The sequence below is a fragment of the Sycon ciliatum genome, chromosome 9, assembly GCF_964019385.1.
Source record: "Sycon ciliatum chromosome 9, ocSycCili1.1, whole genome shotgun sequence".
Lineage (NCBI taxonomy): Eukaryota > Metazoa > Porifera > Calcarea > Leucosolenida > Sycettidae > Sycon > Sycon ciliatum.
In genome coordinates, this window is record NC_088651.1 from 26,544,374 (window position 1) to 26,568,561 (window position 24,188).

The 24,188-nt window shown below is 47.7% G+C and overlaps 1 protein-coding gene across 1 annotated transcript in view; it reads right to left on the reverse strand.

The window, feature by feature from the left end:
- The window catches only part of LOC135824637 (protein slit-like), a 244,559-nt gene extending 220,628 nt beyond the window's left edge, over window positions 1-23,931 (reverse strand). Inside the window, exon 1 of the mRNA XM_065337361.1 lies at window positions 23,760-23,931. Coding sequence (XP_065193433.1) covers window positions 23,760-23,872 — 113 coding nt within the window. The 5' untranslated portion in view covers window positions 23,873-23,931. The remainder of the gene's footprint in view (window positions 1-23,759) is intronic.
- Window positions 23,932-24,188: the final 257 nt, after the last annotated feature.

The window sequence follows — 24,188 nt, forward strand, 5'->3', positions numbered from 1 at the left end:
CGAAACCCATCACTGTGAACTGAAAGTGACCGAATGGGGTATTTATTGCTGTCTTCGGAATATCTGTTTCTTCTATTCGAATCTGATTGTAACCGGACCTCAGATCTAGCTTGGTGAAATACGCACTGCCTTGGACGGTATCAAAGAGGTCGTCAATATTCGGTAGGCATGCCTTGTTCTTAATGGTTATGCGGTTTAGCTCACGCCAGTCGCATACCATTCGAAGTGTTCCATCCGCTTTCTTTACGAAGAACACAGGGGCTCCGTATGGGGATTTCCTGGGCTGGATGAATCCTCTACGGAGCAGCTTGGCGAGCTGAGCTTGAAGCTCATCCATCTCTGGTTTTGGTAAACGATATGCTGCACGAGATGGCGGTTTAGCTCCTTCTTCCGTTTTGATCTCGTGATCTGCGCCTCTTCTGGGTGGCAGCTTGTTTGGAAGCTCATCGGGAAAGACGTCCCCGAACTCCTTCAGCAGGTCCTTGAAATCCTTCTGATCCTCCCTACCCGGACTATCCACCGTCTGTGGCTCGTCCGGATCTGCTGTCACATACGCTAGGATTCCTTCTGCGCCACCTCTCATTGCATGCCTAGCCTGCTTCCCTGAGATGAGGAACGTCTCGATCGGTGGGTTGGATTTGTCCGTGCCATCACTTTCACTCGGTTGACAGATGATGGATCCACCCTCCAGCTTGATTTCATTGGTACGAAAATTGATCTGTGGGTTCGTCCGGGTCAGCCATGGTTTGCCGAGGATCACGTCATACCGCGTCATAGGGAATACTAGGAACTGTTGGTGCTCGCTAAAGTCGCCGACTACGGTCTTCAAGCTGTCCGTTTTCGTAATAGGCTGTGAGCGGACCGATCCATCAGCAAGTGTGACGTTCAGGACGTCGCTACCGGTTGTTGTGGAGATGTTGTGCTTCTTGACAAGGTCAGTTGAAATGAAGTCGTGGGTTGACCCAGAATCCAGTAGCATGGTAACGCGACGTCCATTTATCTTGCCCTGGACGCGCATTAGGTCGTCTTTGTTGTCGGCGGAAATGCTCCCTGTGCTGGCGGTTACTTCATTAGGCCGGCCAACAGTATCAGGTGACGAATGCTTGACAGGCGAGGCTTGAATTTCGGTCTCCTCGAGGCGTGGTTCCTCATTTGCTAAGGGGCTGAATTTGTTCTGAACTTTGATTCGTGGCCTATTCCTGGGTGCTCTCGTGTTCGCCAGTAGTCGCACTCCCTTCCTTACTGGCGTCCATCGTTTAAAGAAGGCTTGCTTGTGGCGTTCCTCCCTCCTTCTGGACAGAATCTGGCAATATGGCCGGGTTTCCTGCAGGTGAAACACAGCCTTGAACGACCCTCTGGCTCCCTGGTTTCTCTCCCACCGGATGGTGTTGGTTGGCTTGACCAGGGTCCAGGCTGGCGCCTCTGATGCCCTGGTGCGCGCACTGCCTTGGCGTAGCTTGCTTGGGCTAGCCGCATCGACTGGTCTGCTGAGACCGCAGCTCGTATGGCTTGGGCCAAATGTTGCGGGTGCTCCCTAAGTACCTCACCGCTTAGGCCCTGAGCCAGCCCACGCGTGAACAAGATAGCTCTGGAGTGGTCATCAAGCTCGGGAACTTGTAAGCTAAGCCGCGAAAATTTGTTGATGTATTCGTCAATAGTCTCATCTTGGTGAAGAGCGAATAAGTCGATGCGCGCCTGTTCCCTGTCATAAACCGGGCCGTACACTTCTCCCAGCTTGCTCTTCAAGTCTGGCCAGTCGGAAAACAGCGTGTTTGCCTCCTGAGAGGCGATAAACCAAAGACGAGCGTTGCCCTCCAGAAAACTCGCCGCGTAGCTCAAGCGCTCCTCCGCGTTGTCCAGCTGCAGGGACTTCATGGCGAGTTCGATGGCGAAGGCCCACTCCTTGAACTCTCTTGTATCTCCACGAAACACAGGCGGAGACTTAACATGGCGCATGCGTGGCCTCTCTCCGCTGGGAGCTTGAGCACGTCTTGGCGTTTGATCTGATCCATCGCACTGACCGAGTGCGATAAGGTGATTCAGAGGCTTCTGAATCTCGAATATACCGTAGGCGACTAATGCGGCCACTGCGCATAGCCCAAACATGACGAAAAGAAAAACCATCCTCTTGCTACCAGTGTAACAGTCCAACTAACTTCAGTAGTCATTCTTGGAATAAGCAATGATCCTTGCCATAATGCATTCTTATATACATGAACAAGCAATGATGGACATAACACCTAACAGCAGCAGCGTGATAATAGCAGGTGATAAGTGTATCCTATTCCTAGTGTTAGTAGTAACAGTGAATCTGTTACAATGCTTCCCCGAAACATCATGGTCGATCGTCCTGCAGGCCTACGAAGAAAGGGAACTTGAAGCAAGTTCGACACTTGTCCCCGTGTGGTGCGCTGATCCTCCGGAACAGTCTCTGGGGCCGTTCGGGTGAATAACTGTTGAAGAAGGGGCTACAGGAGGAGCTTCTTGACATCGGTTTTCAAAATGGCTGACCTGGGACAGTAGCATGATGTCATGTACCCCCACCCCATCCCGCCTTGATCCCGGCCGCAACCCCCCCCCCCCTCAGCCAAATCCTGGACACGCCACTGGTGTTCTTCGGTCAGATTTCAAATCGTCTTGCGTCCATGTCAATATACCAGCACTATACCGTATCAAAGCCACAGCCCAGGTGTTGATGGATGTTGTGGCCGTTTAGAGCTGAACGGAGTAGTCGTATGAGGCAGATGACGAACAGCAGTGAGGATATGGAGTCCCCCTGGAAAATCCCATGCTGAATGGCCGCCAATCTCAAGTAGTTGGTGCCGTTCCAACGGTCAACCTTCCACTGAGCCATGCTAACAGTTATAAGTCTGCATACGGATTCTTGTATGCCAAACAGTTCCTATATTACTACCATTAGACCATAATTATACACTAGACTCTCCATATATGACATCAGACACTGGACTCTACATATATTGTTATGACATCAGACACTGGATTCTACATATATGACATCAGACACTGGACTCTACATATATAATGACATCAGACACTGGACTCTACATTACATATATGACATCAGACACTGGACTCTACATATATTATGACATCAGACACTGGATACTACTATTACACAAGAGCCAAATACAACAACGTGCGTAAAATTTATGCACGTTGTTGTATTTGGCTCTTGTGTAATAGTAGTATACAATAATCGTCGAACGGAATTTCGCAACATTAGGGCTATCGCCGGATGTCATGGTTCCGCACCGGCCATATTGAATTTCACACCGAGTGGATTTAACGACTGCATGAATCTCGTCTGCGGTTCTGTTCCATGCTACTTGACATAACCAAAGGATGGCACGACCAAAAGGTTGACACTTGCCACATTATGTCAACATTCCTTTTCAACAACGAAAGTATGTTTAGCACACCTTTCAAGGACAATATTGATCAGTTACGCAGGAAACTGTCTGCTTATCTTTGCCATTTCGAATTACATTGTCAATCCGCTCTAGATAATTGGTGGCTTATTCTTCTCAAAGATTAATGATGCCAGTCCTTCTTCTTCCCATTGTGGACCTTTCATGTATTGACTTTGCTGTTAGGACAATAAAGTGAATAATACCATCATGTTGTCCGTTAAGTCCAAATTTGAAATTGAGTAATAACTTCATGTATTGACAGTACTATTGTATTGTAAGTGCACATAAGTGTTCTTGTTCTGTATTATGCAAGAACATGTGATGTCTGTGGCAACTCTTGATTGTGTCTCACTTCTTATTATAACAACAAATGATGAGGGGGGCAGAAGGAGTTTTACAAACCACCAGTTCTCAAGTGGGAAAGGCCTTCGAGTCTATGGCACTGTATTCTTTGCAATGTTGTATCTCGACTCCGGTGTACCGCTGAGGTTTGCTGCATGGCATACGCTATATGCGCTGTGTGTGGTTTTTACTGTAAACACTGTTATGTCATGTTTTATATGCGTATGCTTTCCTGATATACGCTGTCATTTGCATGCTATAAATAGCTGGTAATCTTAGTGTTAGTTTATTATATTCGATCAAGTGAAATATACTGTTGAAGAGAAAATAGTTGTCCTCGTGCCGTGTGCTCGTTCGTTCCTGACTTTTAGAGAATCAGAAGGGTTCACAACATTTGGCGACCAAGCCAGGATTGAAGCGTGCATGGGAGAGGCACTAGGTAATTTGGAGGCCATCTTCATCGCCAATGGAATTCGGTTAGGATTGGAAGGCGAGAAGTTGGAGAAACATGTAGAGCAGAGGCTCCGACAGTGCGAGGAGCGTGAGGAGCGCAGTGCCAGACGGCAAGAGGAGACGCTCAGCACCGAGTTTGCGGAAGCTCCCAGTCACAGCCGTGGGCGTAAACCGTTGATGAAAAAAACCCTCATATGTTGGAACGCAGCCACTGGAGCTTTATTTCGGCCTGTTTGAGGACATCTGTTCCAAGAACGAGTTCGAAGAAAGCGAATGGCTGCTGCGATTGCGTATCGTGCTAGCGGGTAGCACAGTGGAGAGGATCTGTATTTGCTGCAATAACTACGAGGAAGCAAAGCGAGAGTTGCTTCCCTCGCTCGAAAAGACGTTGCTGACTGGCAAGCAGCGGTCAGAGGAGTCTTTTCAGTAATACGTTGTGCGTGTTTGCCGAGAGGTAGAGGTGTAGGCCACACTCGCTATGACGGAGGATAGCGAGGTGGACACCAATTATAACGCCGATACATAATTATTACAATTATTATTATTATAGGTAAAATGGCCCCTTTGCTGCAAGCAATGGCAAAGCAGGTGATCTAGGATCAATACGGACCTGGTCGAACGGCAGTGCTATGGGATGTCTCTGCGTCAGGTTCAGGAGCACGGCTGGTCTTACCAGATCGTTCACGGACGACAGGGTGATACTGCCAGGAAGCCAGTGGAACGATCAGTGGCAAGGCTCAGTGCATGGCGATATCGGTCGCAGACACAGAGAAGCAGCTCAAGTCGCTGCCAAAGGAAGGGAGAAAGTTTTTTCAGCAGCGAGAGACACTCTGCTGGCCCCGTTTCAAATATGGCCATATGGCAAGGGAATGTCGGTCAGGCTCAGAGTGCCAAAGGAAGGACCATCTGCTAATACATGATGTGTTGGATGGAGCAGGTTACAGCCAGGAGAAACCGACTGAGATAGTAACGGAGAAGAAGGTTGGACCGTGCTGTCTACACTCAACGAGTGTGCGGCTGATGACCGGAGTGGCACGAGTCGAGGGAAGAACTTGAACGGCGAAGGTTCGCGAGTTCCTGGACTCGGGTGCTGAGGCGTCATTTGTGACTTCAGCGTTGGTGTGAGCAACGATGGTGTGAGCAATCAATGCAGAACACGTTGGTGTTGAAAATGTAGAGGTGAAGTCGTTCGGCGAGTAAACAACCCAACAGCGCATGTCTACGTACGCCATCACGATGGTTTCCTACCCTACTATGGAATAAGGCCGAATATTCTACCAGGAGCCCTATGACTTCCCTGAGCGCTGAAACCCTTCCTGCCATGATTTCTACTTCGTCACACAAGCGAGATTTTTTTGGTTTCACTTCGCTGCACTCGAACTTGCCTACACGGGACACAAACTTTTACAAAACATATTTTTTCTCAATTAAATGATTTTCAACCTAAGTCTGATTTTCGCAGAAGTCGGGCCATATAATGCCTCGCCACCATACTAAACACAAATTGAACTACTTCGAATTATGATTCCTGTGTATTTGGGGAACGAAAATGTTCAACAGGAAAAGTTGTGTGCTATTGCCTACGAGTTGACGACAACTAGTACTGAATGATAAGTGATTCTTGACTGCCTACGAATGCTTTCCTGACTTTGATGTAACTGTCATTCTCACTTTTGAAGTCGCCCTTCCCAGGTCTTTTCAATTATTCCCTGTGCCTTTGCTTCTCCAAGTTACTCTGTAGGATTTCCTTTCCTCATAGTAATACAAGACTATTCTCTGGTTGCATCAGGCACTCAAACTGTTCATATCGATAGTAAAACTAATGTTACTTGTCACAGAGGAGAACAGAGAGAAAGGCAAGAAACACGTGGGCATGCGCGCAGCTTACAAGATTCGTCACGTGGACAGGAGCAGGAAATACTAAATACAAAATGTAAGAAATAATAAGTAATCATTGGCCTATACTACACAATTCCCCTCCTCTCACCATTATCGACCTCGTGAATAATTGGCAAGCAGGGCAAACACAATTAAATTTATAATTATAGAGAAAAGTAGAAAGGAAAAGAACATATAGAAACGAGTTAAGAGTAACTCTCCACCACTGTAACTAGATACTATATACAGTCAGAAAGTGCAACAACTAGGCACAAAACTGACAGAGTACTGAGACATTCGACGTCCTGACACCTAGTTTCAACACATCTCCATAGCGCTAACCGACAGCCTTCCAACTTGGAAGGTTCAAGGTTATGGAAAAACCAAAAACCCTCTTCTATGCCCTTTTCCTTTCTACTTTTATCATTGGCTCAATACCCGAGTTTCATATAGAGAAAAGAAAAGAATTACGGGTATACAATGACCTAACTACAAACATAGTCACCAAATCTCACAGGAGCAGTGCGGATCCGGCCTGATCGACGCAACAATACTGGAGTAGCAACAGGAGGACGTAGAGGTGACATGACAACAGACGGCGACATTGGAGGCGTACTCGGTACACAGTCATCGGCATCATGTGGCACAACAGGAGCAAAGTTATTAGCTGACAAACTCACTGGGTCGGGGAGATCATGGACAGACGACGGTAAGGAAACTGGGCACGATGAAGTAACTGGCCTCAAGCGATTGAAGTGAACAGTACGTTCAACTCCATTCAGCAATAATGTGTATGATGTCGGACCATGAACACGCACAATAGTATGTGGACCAAACCAGAAACGATGAAATTTACTGTGCTCGTAGGCACGAATAACTGGATCATGAAGATGTGTAGGACTCAGTGACCAGTCAAGGCCCCGTGACCAATCACGGTCCCCGTGACCAGTCAAACAGTCACAAACCCCCCATGACCAGTCACAAATTAGTTTACCAGTCACAATGCCCCATGACCAGTCACAAATCACCATACATGTACATGTGTAAAGTACACAGTCCGTGACTGCTCGCAGAGTGCTTCGTACTGCAGGATTTGTTGTGGAAACTATAATTCCCTATGAGCGGTCACAGAATACAGTTGTGACCACTATAATTCCATGTGAACAGTTACATGCGGAATGTACAGTTGTGACCACTCTTTCTCTGTGAGTAGTCACAGGCAGAATACTGTATAGGTATTTCTGCATTACAAGAGAGATTGGAGGCTTTGTCACAACTCTGAGTTTCACGTATTACTACGATCGTCAGGCAACTGATGGCTCCTAAACGGGCAGCCTGAACATAAGGGGGAGCAAGGTGGGAAATTCTGAGGGGTATCATAGGCGACGGGTATTATAGTGCAAGAGTCAGGTGCAGGCGTGAAGTTGCCAAGTCTTCAAACTTGGGGCTATGCAGCAGCAGTTCCAGCGTGAATGACATAGAATAGAGCTGGGGACCACACATGCCCACACCATTACACACACATACACCCACACTCTCTCCCTTTTCTCACATACACTCACACGCGCGCGCGCGCGCACACACACACACACACACACACACACACACACACACACACACACACACACACAAACACACACACACACACACTCATTCTCTAAATCTCTCTCTCTCACACACGCGCACATATGTCATTCATTCTCTACATCACACACACACACACACACACACCTGGCCTGGTGTACAGCTGCCAAATACTTAGCCACGCCGCCCCCGAGACAGGGGGAGAGTAGAAGAGAGAGTTTGAGAGACACACACACATACACACACACACACACACACACACCTGGTCTGGTGTACAGCTGCCAAATGCTTGGCCACGCCGCCCCCGAGACAGGGGGAGAGTAGAAGAGAGAGTTTGAGACACACACACATCCACACACACACACACACACACACACACACACACACACACACACACACACACACACACTTGTATTTGTTGCTCACTGCCAAAACTGGTCACGTGGGTCTCCCCGGGAGAGGGGAGAGAGACTCAAAAGGAATCTCGGAAAGATGACTCAACTGGCTATTTAACCGCCCAACGGCCGACACCCCCTGAAATCCCCAAAACTCTGGGCGGACTTGAAAATGATCCCACTTATGGGCTCACCACACCTCAGTAAGAGGGATACACACACACACACACACACAAACACACACATCCACGCACGCACACACAAACACACACACACACACACATTCTCTAAATCTCACACACTCACACACATTCTCTCTCTCTCTCACACACACACACACACTCTCTTTCTCACGCATGCACACACACACACACTCACACATGCGCGCGCACACTTACTCACACACACACTCTCACACACACACACACACACACACACACACACACACACACACACACACACACACAAATAGGCAGCGGGACTACCAGCTAGATTCATGTGACCTTGCGGACAAAGCTACGGAGGTAGAACTTGTTTTCATGACGACACTTGGACACAAGTACTTCTGTATTATTATTTTATCTCTTTTCAACCAATCCACAAGCCAAGAAGAGATGCGTAGACGGAAGAACCGTACTCTTGGTGATACTGATCGCAAACATGATTAATTCCTCCAGGCCATTGAGCACCCAGTTCTAAACCTTATCTAAGCAAAGCAGCATGCCAGTTCAAGAACATCTCGTCAGACATACATATCGATACATGTCTGGTGCACTCTCACTAACAAGCAGGCATCACAGGCTACATTCGCACCAGCAATCAAAAGAAGTTGAAGTGAGTGAATATTTCTATAAAATTAATAATTGGCAGACAAATGAAGGTGTGGAGGATCGCCCAAAAACACTGACAAGGAGACAGTAAACGGTACACAGTACTCGTATGCATGCACTTATACACGTTATAGCAGCACAACGAGAAAGACCATGATGCATAATGTTGCATCAATAATTTTTACAGAGTTATTTTGGGAGTAGAAATGAAGATGTGTTCGAAGCAGTAAACTGCGTAAGCACTACGTTGAGCCAGAATATTGAAATGCAGTTTCCTGCAGTCAAAACAAGACACTCACACTTCTCTGGTCTAGTTCACCATCCTTATCGATAAACATGACTTGATTTAATTTCTTACGATGGTTCTTGAGAATGGATCAATGATGTCTTGAATAGATGTCTTCCTGAACGACTTCAACCGAGAGGCAGTTTCAGTTTCAACAAGCTGGACATTGTTTTTCTGTGGAGTCTTCCACAAGAAAGACAGAGCTACACACACGAAGGTGCTTGATGTACTCAGTACCTTCTTGGAAATGAACATATTTTCATTTCCATCTTCATTATATTTTCGTCTCTGCATCGTCGACGATGTCCACTTCTGACTCTGTAATCTTGTAACCCATCCTCTCCAAAAACACAAATCGAGTGCTGCTTGCATGCTGGATCAGTTGAAGTCAGTCTCTGCTCTAGCAAGATCGGCATGCAAAAATTACATGACTGAAAATATTCCGAAATAGCTTTTCTGAACGACGAAGTTTGTTCTTCAAATATGATGAATAGCACAACCTACTAACCAGAACGTCCTCTCAAAAGAGATTCTATCTGAAGCCTGCAAGATTTTCGACCGCCCTTCGTTTTGGAGAGGAGCCCACACACACCAGACTCGAGCTACAAGTAAACTACGCGGAGATCGAGAGTTGATCGAAATCTTTCTTGCTCACTTCTGAAACCTGTGAAGGAAAAAAGTATGCTGAACGCGTGAATGCCTACAGTTGAGTCGTAATATTTTGACGTGGATCCTGTGACCGTTCACAGAGAAAGTCGCGGCTGTTTCTGACTGGTCATCGGGATTCAAACTGGTGTGTGACTTTATGACTGCTCTTCGGGGATTTGCGACTGTTTGATTGGTCACGGGGATCGTGATCGGTCATCGAGACGTGACTGCTCACTGAGTCCTACAGATATACTTGCTGACCGACAACATAAGGCTCACCATGAACGCGACGGTTATAGAACTGTTCTTGAGACGCATGAGCAAGATCAGCATTATGACGGGCTTCAACATGAATATTCCGCAGAGAAGTGTCGAGACTACGGACATAGGTATGCATATCAGTGGAAGTTGGCGAATTTAAATTGAACACAATATCAGCTGGTAACCGGACATCCGCACCATACAGCAGGCGCGCTGGGCTGAATCCAGTGGACTTGTGCACTGCAGCATGATATGACAGCAAGACGAGAGGGAACGTTGCATCCCACTCCGTGCTGGTTGGAGTATTGTGGGCACGCAGCAGACCTAGAAGAGTGCGGTTGACGCGCTCCACCAGACCATCGCCAGAAGGATGATATGGCGTGGTTCGCGTCTTCCAGATACCAAGGAGCCGGCAGATATCCGCAAATAGCCGAGATTCGAATTGGGTCCCTTGATCTGGATGAAGCTGTTCAGGTGCACCGAACGGACTGATCCAACCATTAACGACAGCTGCAGCAAACGAAACAGCAGTGATATCGCGCAAAAATAATCCCTCCACCCATCGCGTAAAGTAATTCGCCCTGACCAGGAGATACTTAAGGCTCTGGGACGTTTCAGGCAGAGGACCGAAAATGTCCAAGGCAACAATTTCGAACGGATAACCGGCAATCATTGGCTGAAGTGGTGCACGGTTTGTTGAATTCTTCGCTCGAATCTGTGCACAGGTGTGACAGCATCGAACAAATTTGGTGATGTCAGAAGCGATTCCAACCCAGTAGAAACGCAGACGAGCATGAGACAGGGTTTTCTTCACACCAGGATGGTTAGCAGTAGGAGGAGAATGTACAGCGATCATGGCTCGCTCCTGAGGTGAGCATGGTACGACCAGACGGGGTGACTCACCAACGTGGTCATGGTCCGCAAAAGGAGGCAGTACATACAAGACGGAATCACGCAAAGACAACTGATCAATCTGTGACCAGATAATCTTGACAGTTCGACTAACACCAGAAATGTCATCTTCCGGTGGGCGAACGAACTTGCCACTAGCCGCGTCATACCATAACCAGACTGTGGATAACTCCGTAACAGAGCGTTGAGCATCAGCTATAGCAGCAGATGATAGGTCATCCAGCTCAACGGTGACAGCACTGGATGTCGCTGGCGCAGCATCTTGCGGCGGCGGAGCCGGGGCAGCATCTTGCGGCGGTGTTGGTGCCAGTGGCGGAGATTCACTGTGCACATGTGCTTCAGGTTCGGCTAGCAAGCGCGACAGACCATCAGCATTCAGATATTGGCGACCTGGACGGTGGACGACTCGGAATTCATATTCGGATAAACAGTCAAGTCAAGGTGCTTTCCGTCCGCGGGGTTCCTTCAGGTTCCGGAGGGCAGTCAACACAGTATTGTCCGTCCTGGCAACAAATGGTCGTGCCAACAAGTAGTGCCTGAAATACTCCGCAAAATAGACCAGCGCAAGGGCCTCACGATCGCTAGCATCGTAGTTCCGTTCAGCTTTCGTCAGCACACGGCTGCCGTATGCGATTGGCCGCTCAGTTCCATCCTGGATCTGGCTGAGGACCGCACCAATCGACACATTGCTCGCATCGGTGTCCAGAATGAATGCACCCGCTGACTCTTCAAACTGGGGGTACGCCATCACCAGCACACTGGCAAGCAAACGCTTCAGCGCCTGGAACGCCGCTTCGCAAGCTTTCGACCCAGCAAAGCGAGCATTCTTGCCTGTCAGAGCAGTCAGCGGAGCAGCACGCTGGGCGAACCCACGGATGAAGCGGCGATAATATCCAGCGAAGCCAAGGAACTCGTGGACAGCTGTGACAGATTTCGGAGTCTTGCAGTTCCTGACCGCGATGAGCTTGGCCTCATCCGGTTAGATGCCCTCCGCTGACACGCGGTGTCCTAAGAAAGTAACCTCCTCCTGGAAGAAGGAGCATTTCTTCAGATTGAACCGGAGCCCAGCGGACCGAACTCGCGCGAACATGGGCAGCAGAATCTTGAGTTGGCCAGACAGCGTTTCGCTGGCATTCAGGACATCATCAAAGAACACACGGCAGAATGGCTGAGCCGGTGTGTTACATAAGCCACTCAGGACTGCTTCCATTACGCGCTGAAACGTCAATGGGCCATTCCTGCAGCCCATCGGCAGAACACTAAACTCAAACAAGCCCAGCGCGTGGTAAATGGCGTCTTAGCCTTGTTGCTTCCTTCCATTGCTGTTTGCCAGTACCCTGACGCTAAGTCAAGGGACGTGAAATACCGACAGCCAGACAGGGAATCAAGCGTGTCATCTGCCCGGGGAATCGGGTAAGCATTAGGCTCGGTGACAGAGTTTAACTTCCTGTAGTCGATACAGAGTCGAAGAGAGCCATCCTTCTTTGGCACCAATACTATGGGTGATGCCCACGGACTAATCGATTCTTGTATTATGCCTTGCTTCAACAGCGTATTCAGTAGATCTTGCAGAGCCTTCCGGCGGTGATATAGAATCCGCCTGGTAGGTTGTTTTATAGGGTTATTTTGTCCAGTGTAAATTTTATGAGGGAATATGTCACAGTAGCCATAGTCATCATCATGCAAGATAAATAAATCGTGGTTATCATGAAGTAGTTCAGTGAGCGTGCGAGACTGTTCTGTGGAGAGATGATTTTGTGCGTTGATATATTCATCGATGACTTTCTTGCATTGCTCAGTTAGCGGGATCGTGCTGGGTGAAACTGAGGAAACCATAGCTTCAGTGCCGTCAATATGTTCACAGTCTGTAGGAATTTGATGAAGTTCGGCAACATTGGTATTTTTATTAATGAGTATAGGATGATTTGCATGATTTTCAACAGCCACAACCACACGTGTTTGGTTAGGGCCAACAGCTACAAGACTAGGAGTCACTGCCACACCTGGATGTTCGCCATAAAGGACTCCAATGGATCTGCCACGCAATCCATCGCAACCGTGCACACATCAACAGCTGCACAAGGCACCAAGACAACATGTCCTGCAGGTACCGACAACTCCATCTCAAACACCACACAAGATGAGTATACCACAGGGTCGGCCACACGTTCGGGCGCACAAGCCGGGACAACGCCAGGTTGAGCCATGGGTTCAACAACCCATGCAGACAATGAATCGTCAGACAGATCAGGTGAGGATGATGCATGTAGATAATAATGAATACATTTTTTTCGGGATGATTGGATTTTGAATGATTGTTTTCAGGATTTTTATGTTCCAGCTCAGTGTCGCTGGTGTCAGACAATGGCTTCGTAGCACACAGTGTCTGTGAGGGAACATGTTGTGGGCCACTAACGCACACACACACAGACTACTCGCCAAACGTCAACATTCCTTGGGCAACATCCAACATGCCACCATGCTCAAAGAGGAAATCTGATCCAAGAATGACATCTTTGTGGATGGCATCAGACAACACAAAGGAGTGCACAAATGAGTAATTGTCCAGGCAGAATGCAAGCTCTACAGACCCCAATACAGGCAACTGTTCTCCGTTCACCGCACATAAACGCGGAGCAGACTCGAGTGTTTGCTCAGAGCTAAACAACGAAGTGAACAAATTTGCGTGCAACAACAATACACTTGAGCCCGAGTCAAATAATCCAGACACCGTTGCAGTCCGGAAACATACATCTACATGCAAGACAATTGGCGAAATAGCATGCACACATACATCAGGCAAATGGAGGGGCTCGTTCTCCTCGACTGGCTGCTGCCCCGCGTCACCAGTCAATCGTCGTTTTTTCGGTTCATATGAGGACAATAAGCGAGGAAGTGGCCAAATTCTCCGCAGCCATAGCACGCGCGGTCGGGCTGCATGGCTCCTCGCAAACCTCCGCGTCTGAAACGGCCACGACCACGACCACTCCGCAGCTGGCCTTGCTGTTGGCTGACAAAACCGTGCGTGACACCGACAGCTCTCTCCAGTGCGGAGAGACGAGAATCAAAATTTTCAAGGATGCCGGCCAGGCGATCACGTTCTGTGCGTTCCTGGTCGCCATTTTGGTTCTCCGTGGCAACGCGCAGCCGGATGAGGTTGTACTCCGAGTGCCTGGGTCGACTGGGTGCGGGAGTCGACTGTTGTTGGTGTTGCGGAGCTGTTGCAAACACCGGCTGAGCGTATCCCGATCGGGATTGTTCGCGGGCGTGGATGGCACCCACCTCAATCGCCTTTTGGACGGCTGCATCCAACGACGTAGGTCGTGGAGATGCAAGTGCCAGACACAGGTCTTTCGTTGCCTGGCCGTCGATGAACAACTGGAGCAACATTGAGTCCAGGAGCGGCCCACTCTGCCCGGGATAAGCCTGGCGTGCCAGACGTCACAGCTCCTGCGCGAACGCATAATGGGTTTCAGTGGCCAACTTCACGCTCTGTCGGAGCGTCGCCTCGTGCATAAGGGCCCGTTGCGGAGGTTCCAGTCTCGCGCACAGCGCTTCGACTGCCTCGCGATAGGTGATGTTGGGCGAGCTGGCGACGATGTCCGTCAACATCTCGTGTGGCACGCCAACCAGACGCGCCGGCAACAGGCGCAAACATTGTTCATGGGTGTAGCCTGACAGGGCACATGCGTTACCAAAGTGGCTCTTATAATTTACAAATTCTTGTCCGGGTTGACTGCCAAATGTGTCTGGGAGCAAGATCGGTTTGGGCAGTGGACGTGCACGTGGTGCGTCTGTGTCTGGCAAGCGAAAATGATGGGACAACCCTTGTACCGGCGAACTCTCGCGCTCTTCAGCAATGCTCATGTGACAGCCAGCTTCAGCGAAGCTACGCTCTAACTTTTCTTGTCTCTTGGATTTCGCTGAACGGCCCATTGTGAAGAAAAAAATTGTTTTTGTATTTTCGAAAAAAATTATCCTTTAATAACCGACGAGAAGACAACAGCCGTAAAATAGCAATGAAAAATATCAATTGTGCACTCATAACCATGTATATAAACAATTAAAATGAAACAATTCCAGAACGTTTTCGTGTGACTATCATCAGTGGAACATCGTCACATAGTAAGAATCACTAAAACAACCAGTTATATAGCTAGAGTAATATGAAAAGAAGCGTGAGAATGCAGCACAGCTAGCGGTTATGCATAACGCGTGGAGTGTGAACCTTTGCAGTGTATCTGAGAATGGTAGCAGTAGATGAATGTGGCAGCTGTGAGTGCGTGTGGACAAAGCAAAAGTAAAATGTTGTAGCACTCACACTTTTTAAATAATACGCACTCACCAGTTTTGTCCATCCCATCGCGTCCACTCCAGCGCGAGGCATTTCAGCACGACCACTTCAGCGCAAGGCATTTCAGCGCGAGGTAGTGTCAGCGCGAGGCACTTCAGCGCAAGGTAATTTCAGTGCAAGGCACTTCAGGGCGATGTACTGCCAGCGCGAGGTAACGTCAGCACGAGGTAACATCAGCGCCAGGTACTTCAGCGCATATCTGTCAGCGCGAAGCACTTTCGCGCGTACTATAGTACGCAGTACTGCATCGATGGTGCCATCCCTCAACACCATTGTTGGGCCTGACGTCCCTTGCATGGCAGCACCATAGCGACATAGGAACGTTAGCATTCTCAATCCACTGTGTCCGCATGTAATCTGTCAATTGTTGAAGGTTTTAAATCAGAGGCGATCTCCTCCAACCAATCGAAGGTGGCTGTGACCTGGTCTTCTGGCAAGAATGGCAATGCAATCAGTTGACAACAGCAATCCTGTAGGTCACCACCAGCATTGTGAAGTTCCTGCATGCCGGCTGCTTGAATCTTTCTCCAGATCACCTGAGTGAAATGGAACCGACAACCTTTCGACTTGGCGGCGGGAAATTTATCTGCGAAACCAGCTATCGTTCCTTGTTCGAAATCAGACATGCAGGTTGCGGGGTTGAGAGGAGGTAGTCCTTGGCTGTCTCAAATCGGTTCAGTTCCATTTTTGAGAGTTAGCTTGCATAGGAAAATTAAGGAAAATTATGGCCTATCCCCGAAAATGCTGTGTCTTTTATAGGGCGACTGGTGTAATACCCCGTACAAGTTGTCAATAGTCATTGATAGTCACTAATAGTCACTAATAGTCACTAATTGGTGCCCGTACGTACATTAACATGTACGGCGCTGAAGTGCCTCCCACGTAAAAAATCTGCGCTGAAGAAATTGGCACTGACATGTCCTGCGCTTTAAAATGTCGCGCTGTCAAGACACGGCGCTGTCAAGACACGGCGCTGTCAAGACACGGCGCTGTCAAGACACGGCGCTGTCAAGACACGGAGCTGAAATTGCACCAAGCTGAAATGCCTCGCGCTAAGGCGGTCGCGCTGAAGTGCACTGCGCTAACATGGACGCGCTGTCGCGGGAGGTTACCGTTTGTGTATCTTATGTTCACTTTCCACCCGCATCTGAGCATTGGATGAGAGTCGCTGTGCCCTCAAGATTTGCGACTGTGCAATGGGAAACTTGACATGAGTAGGGACTGAAGATGCGTAGTCAACTAACAAACCACTGCTGCACGGCATTATCCATGAGTTGCGTGGTACGGAAAATTGTACAGCAAACTTACTACGCGGTACATTTGTACCCGTTTTCACATCTGTACGTGCGTTCACGGTGAGGAAGGATGTCCTACCAACCCAACTTGCATCAAAATTGGTATACCAATTTGAGAGCCGACAATGCGGTATTCGGTACGTTGGTAGGACTCTTCAACATCTGAACGCACGTATCAAGCAGCACGTCCCACTGCATATGCTGACTGGCTCGGCACGGGCACTGCGGCCCAAACGCGGCAGGCCACCGAAGAACCCTCGGCCACAGCCATCGTTAGCACAATTGCCGTCATCGGCAATAGTGCCTCCATTACCCGTATCGAGAGCCTTGGAGTCGGATAATGGGCATATTGTCACCACAACACAATGCACCATAACAACACAAGAATAACACACCACAACAACATTCAGCTCAAGACCAAAGTGGACGCTGTGATGAGGTGATGCCCTCATCGCCGTCTTTGCCGTTGCCTCCCCCAGAACCGCCACCTACATCTATAATCGGCAGTGCTGGGGCTGAGTCTGTGGTGTCGGTGGCACGTGCATATATGGATGAGGCAAGCACTGAACGTGAACAACGAGAAGGAAGGCTGAAGGGAACGGGATTCAACAAAGAAAGTAACACAATCAACATTCAAAGACCTAGACGATCAACGGCTAATTATTCGATGAATTATTACAGTACTGGAGGTCAAGCACCGGCGAGGACACTGGGAACACAAGATATAACAACAACAGGAACAACAACAACAATGGTAACAATTTACCATCAAGATCAAAGGAGGAATCAACAAACAGAGGTTAAACAACATGAGGCAAGCCTGGGACCGACCGGTGTTGATGAGGAGTATGACACGGAGGACGACACTGAGGACGAGTTGGAAGATGAGACGGAGGACGAGGTTGCGGTTGTTGGAGACGAGGAATCAGATGGTGATTGTCATCGTAAGTAGTCTGCCGTTTTTCTTCACTTGTTGTCTCACCCTAAGTGTCTGCAGGTGTATGATGATTTTAGTTTTTCTGTTCTTTGGCGTGCACGGTGTGCTAGTCAGTTGAAAGTACTTGAGGCTGTTTGTATTCGTTTGCATAATCCTGATCTTTGTAAGCAGACGAAACATGTGGTTGCGTTAAAATTGTTTTCGTACGTGCACAGCATGAATTTTTGTCTCACTACACAGTTTTAGCGTTATAATTAGTTTCTCATCCGCCGTTTCACTTAGCTCTCACTTCACTTCACTTCTATTGTCTCACCTTCCCTCATTCTATTTTGGAACTGTATTTTGTTCTCGTAACACATCATTGAATGTATATTTAATCATTGTTCAGCATGGTTACTCTTCAGTCACGACTTTCCACTGATGAATGTGACAAGAAAATTAATTCTGGTAAACTTTCATGACTTCGTTGTAGTGTGGCAATGACTGCAGAATTTGTTCTCTTTATTGCTATCAATATACCTTCTGTACAGAATAGGCGCAAGGGGCAAGTCCTGGAGAATACGTGTTTCTATGGTGTGCATAAACAAAATCGCAAATGGATGTGCAAGATTATTGCCCATAGCTACCCCGCCAAGCTGGTGGTAAATTTGCACATCACATCATTGTGAACCTGATTAAGGCAATTTGCCGAAATGTTGTAATATTGTGAAATGAACTTAGAAGTTGCGACTTCGGCGGTAATAGTCATGAAGTTGATTGTTCCAACTAGGAACACACGCTTCTTGCCGAACTTGACACTTGACTGACTCACGACTGCCATCCGGACTCCATGAGCGACTCTGACTCACGCTGCTACCTGGAGCTTCACGAGGTATTTGTCGTGCTGGAAACAAAGCGTCTCTGTAAGTTTGTATCCCTGGTGATGGTTTGGCCTGGAGAGCAGTATATAAGTGGTGCTTTTCGGGCACAATCTTCCTCAGCCTAATCAAGCTCAACTGATGAGGGGTGAATTCCCCGAAACACCATGTATTGAGCAGGGAGTGGTGCTTTCTTGCAGGTTTGCCGAGTGGAAGGTGCGACGTGCTCCTCGTGTGCTCCGGATGGCAGTCGTGAGTCAGTCAAGTGTCAAGTTCGGCAAGAAGCGTGTGTTCCTAGTTGGAACAATCAACTTCATGACTATTACCGCCGAAGTCGCAACTTCTAAGTTGGTATTGTTGTCCCTCACGCGGATGTGCAACTAGTTGTTGGAGGTGACAGCGTTGCGAATAGCTATACTGGCTCTCAACGTCTGTTTATCACAACTCCATGAGCGACTCTGACTCACGCTGCTACCTGGAGCTTCACGAGGTGTTTGTCGCGCTGGAAACAAAGTGTCTCTGTAAGTTTGTATCCCTGGTGATGGTTTGGCCTGGAGAGCAGCATATAAGTGGTGCTTTTCGGGGACAATCTTCCTCAGCCTACTCAAGCTCAACTGATGAGGGGTGAATTCCCCGAAACACCGTGTATTGAGCAGGGAGTGGTGCTTTCTTGCAGGTTTGCCGAGTGGAAGGTGCGACGTGCTCCTCGTGTGCTCCGGATGGCAGTCGTGAGTCAGTCAAGTGTCAAGTTCGGCAAGAAGCGTGTGTTCCTAGTTGGAACAATCAACTTCATTGTGAAATGAGTTGAACTATTGCAGTGTTAATGGAAGAGATCGTGTGAGGTCTACTGCTTAACTGTTTATGAAACTGCAGGAAGCCTCCCTACTTTTACTTACTAAGTAAAGTAACTTAGAAGTTGCGACTTCGGTGGTAATAGTCATGAAGTTGGTTGCTCCAATGTGAAGCACACGCTTCTTGCCGAACTTGACACTTGACTGACTCACGACTGCCATCCGGAGCACACCAGGAGCACGTCGCACCTTCCGCTCGGCAAACCTGAAAGAAAGCACCACTCCCTGCTCAATACACAGTGTTTCGGGGAATTCACCCCTCATCAGTTGAGCTTGAGTAGGCTGAGGAAGATTGTGCCTGAAAAGCACCGCTTATATACTGCTCTCCAGGCCAAACCATCACCAGGGATACAAACTTACAGAGACGCTTTGTTTCCAGCACGACAAACACCTCGTGAAGGCCCAGGTAGCAGCGTGAGTCAGAGTCGCTCATGGAGTTGTACTAAACAGACATTGAGAGCCAGCATAGCTATTCACAACGCTGTCACCTCCAACAACTAGTCGCACGTCCGCGTGAGGGACAACAATATGAACTTAGAAGTTGCGACTTCGGCGGTAATAGTCATGAAGTTGGTTGCTCCAACGAGGAGCACACGCTTCTTGCACTTGAACTGATGAGGGGTGAATTCCCCGAAACACTGTGTATTGAGCAGGGAGTGGTGCATTCTTTCAGGTTTGCCGAGCGGAAGGTGCGACGTGCTCCTGGTGTGCTCCGGATGGCAGTCGTGAGTCAGTCAAGTGTCAAGTTCGGCAAGAAGCGTGTGCTCCTCGTTGGAGCAACCAACTTCATAAGTAAAGTAAGATAATACAATTATCAATGGTGGGTATGTGTCATAGTTGTGGCTTGCATAGATTAGACTAAACAATCTGAGGAAGACACACTTCAACAGGAAACAGAACAGATTTTTCTTATTGAAAACGAAAAAATTTCATGTATCGACGCCTCTCCAAAAAAACAACTCATGCGACGCCGAACATATCAGTGCCCCCCCCCCCCCCCCACAATATTTTTGGACAGTCAACATAAGCACTACCCAAGGGACAAATTCCCAACTATCCATTTTTTTAATTTTTGGAGTTTGGTGGTCTGAGCCTCCTTAATTTACGACCTTGAAACGGCTACAAGAATGGCGAACGGACCTCATCTTATGTTGAGTATGAATTAGACCCAACATCCTCCAGACATAATCTACAACGGGACAGGTAGGTGGAACAACATTTATTAGGGTAGACGAAGAGACGGAGACAAAGACGAACTACACGACTACATTATGATTATTGACGAGAGCGAGATTATTGAAGAGAGAGAGAGAGAGCTCGACTGAGAAACAACGCAAAATAAAGGGCCTGGGGAGCTAAGGCAAACATGGGCGCGCAAGTAGCTACCCAGGCCAACGGAATGAAAAGTGAGTATGACGTAGTACTTGTGCATGCAGGCCGGCCAGCTTAGGAAAGGTTGTTAAGTAAGATTGTACAGGAAGAGGTACCTAACATACCTGCCCTGAGCAAAAAAAAAGAACCGCAACCTCGCGAGAAATATTAAGACGATGAGAAAAAACACACACACACACACACACACAACGCACGGATCTCACAAAAGTGCTATACAGGTAGACTCCCTCTAAGTCGAATACGGTATAATTTGAACATTCCGTGTAATTCGAACTTTTTTGTCGTTCCGATCTTCTGCAAGTCACTTCAAGTCAAAATCGAATGCATAATTCGAAGTACGAAAAGTGCGCCGGTTGGATAATTCGAACCCAGTCTTCGTACAGAAGAGCTGTTTACAGTACATTGGCTATGTCCTTTGAACCCTTATTTCGAAGTGAGATTGAGTTGCTATCCTTGTAATTCGAAGTTCATTCTTTTCTCCTTCTCTAGCCAAGAGTAGCTCAAAAAACGATCGATGGTCCTCTGCAGGATCGACTATAGCGTTCAAGAAACCCACCTTCTCTCGAAATTTGATACAAGCCTGTGCGAGGCAAATTGCAAAGGTTTGATTGTTGGCGCACAACAACACTATTGTTGTAAATATTGTCTATGCCTAGCCTATGCTTCACTTCCGTTCTTCCGAACGACGTGCTGCTGCCCGACGGCCTTTCATGACGCGGATTAGGTAGCGCAGTTCTTTTCCGTTGAAATTGTCTCAGGAAAGCTGCAGTGACTGACAACTTCCTTCACTAGAAGATGAAGATAATGTCAAAATGATTTTGTGTTGATGCAGTGTTTTGATCATCCGTTACATGCACTACAGTTTGTTCTGCTTCGCATGCCTAAACAGATTAGTTATGCACTTTTTGCAACCAGAATGATAGTGCGTGGCTCACCCACGGACCCATAATATTGATGGCGGGAAACATGCGCGCACACACACACTACAAAAAATCACGAAATAAATAAAGAGTATAATAGATGTAGACATGGCCAGACCACGAGTTAATTTTGAATAATAAAAATCCTTTAAAATTCCATTTTCTTTTCGACTCTCTCGTACACACTATAACAACAACAATAGAACTGCAGGGTCGCAGCAACAGCAGAGTCGCAGCAACAGCAGGGTCGCAGCAACAGCAGGGTCGCAGCAACAGCTGCTCCAAGAACAAAAAGAACGCCCCTGTACAGCAGCAGTGCAAGAACAAAAAGAACACTTTCTTTAGACCAGCACGCACCTTCATGTGTATGCTGCAACTCCGCACTGTGCAGCCAGTGCGTACTGCACTCCCAGCACAGTCCGTGAACTCTGGACTGTGCACTCGCGTTTCGAAAAGAACAGCATTAATTCCTTGTTTACTTCGTTGCTCTCATCCAACAAGAAATGAGGCATAACTCGTTGTTGTCTGGCCATGTCTGCATCTATTATACTCGTAATTGTACTCATAAAATTGCTTTCTCCACGCCGACTCTTGAAATAAATAAACTGAAAATACATTGGACGAAGTAGGACGCACGAAAAAGAGAGAGAGAGAGAGAGAGAGAGAGAGAGAGAGAAACAATGAAAAATAGCTGACCTGCATGACTTGGACAAGACGAGGTAGACATAGACGAGACGAGGTTGACAGAGACGAGACGAGGTTGAAGACTAGACGAGACTGACGACGAGACGAATGCCGGGCGGCAGAGCAAGAGGGTCATGGGTTCCGAGCAACGGTCGAGCGCCAATGTTGAGTGTAGATTACACCCAATATTCTCCAGACACAATTCACAACGGGACAGGTAGGTGGAACGACATTTATTAGGGTAGAGGAAGAGATGGAGACAAAGACGAACTACTACGACTACATTATGATTATTGACGAGAGCGAGATTATTGAAGAGAGAGAGAGCTCGACTGAGAAACAACGCAATATAAAGAGCCTGGGTAGCTATGGCAAACATGGGCGCGCAAGTAGCTACCCAGGCCAACGGAATGAAAAGTGAGTATGACGTAGTACGGGTGCATGCCGGCCGGCGAGCTTAGGAAAGGTTGTAGGTAAGATTGTATGGGAGGAGGTACCTAACATTTATCTTCAAATTAAGAAAATTTAGGATGAGTCTTGGTTTGAAATTTTGACAAAGTCTGTCTACCGACACCGGCGATCACCGGCGCGAACGGATCACAAACCACCTTTGGTCAAAATTGTACGGGATCGGCGCCGGGGCAAATCGCAAGAGTTGGGGAGTGTCCAACTTTGCCGGCGGTCGCTTGCGATATTTTACCGTATGATTTTGTTACGACTGCACTGGTTCACATAATCGCAATGCGCCGGGATAAGTTGCCAGAGGCCCACTCCCGGTGACTCCCGGCGCGTACCGGCGATATGTGAACCAACACTTTGAGCTTTGTCATCCAACGATACTTCACCAAGGAGTTAATGCGATGCTTTTGCTCGAAAGCCCAGGTCTTCAAACAACGTTGATCCCCAATTTGTAATGAACTGAAAACATTTTAGTGTGTTCAAATTATTTCTGATAACGACCGCCATGGGTCGATTTCTGTATTGCTGGTGGTGAGAGTGTTAAAAAATTGAGATGCGACTTGCTACAATGGCTTCTTCTTGTCCTGAGCTTTCTAATAAACAATGGATCATGAATATCCATCACATACGGAGCTTTGAGCAGATGATCTCATCACATCCGGCAAATCAACCCCAGACGAGATTTCAAAGCAAACATCCTACCACTTGTCATCTCTTCCGTATGTACTTGCTCACATTGCTCAGCACATCTATAGCTCCATTGCGCCCAGCCTACGTGATTAACTCCCAATTAGTATTGCCATCGCTACTGCCTCAGCAAGCAGCTAAACTTTGATCTCTCTGTATCTGATCCCCGTGCCTGTAATTATTTTTCTCTTATTGGCCACAGGCCATCGTGAGAATAAAAGAATTCAAACATTGCAAACGCCAACAATTCAGAGGAACAAATATGGAAAGTGTGAATGGCATATTCCAAGATGGGTGACTCACAGAGTTATTGTTGTATTCGGTATTCCACCCGGCACCATTGTTAATCGGCCATCGTTGCAATTTACAGTGTACCAAGGTACACCAGTACACCTACATGATGCTGGACAACTCATCACTGTAGTACCGGTGAGTACATAGTAGCAGATGACCAATGACAGTACAGTGTGGATTGACATCTGTTAGACACAGGACACAAAGATGTTGGCCGTAGCCATCATCACATTCGCTCTCATGTTATTGGGTTCTTGGCACTTCTTCTTGCAGATAAATACAAACAAACGAACAACAAACATGTTTAGCACAGCTGGATTAGTCACATAATCTTTACCCACATCTGGAAACCAATGAGGCCAATAATGCTGACTGCGAGGGTATTAGTCCTAAGTTAATTCAGCGTAATGCATCACACAAGGAGCGAGGTCACATACC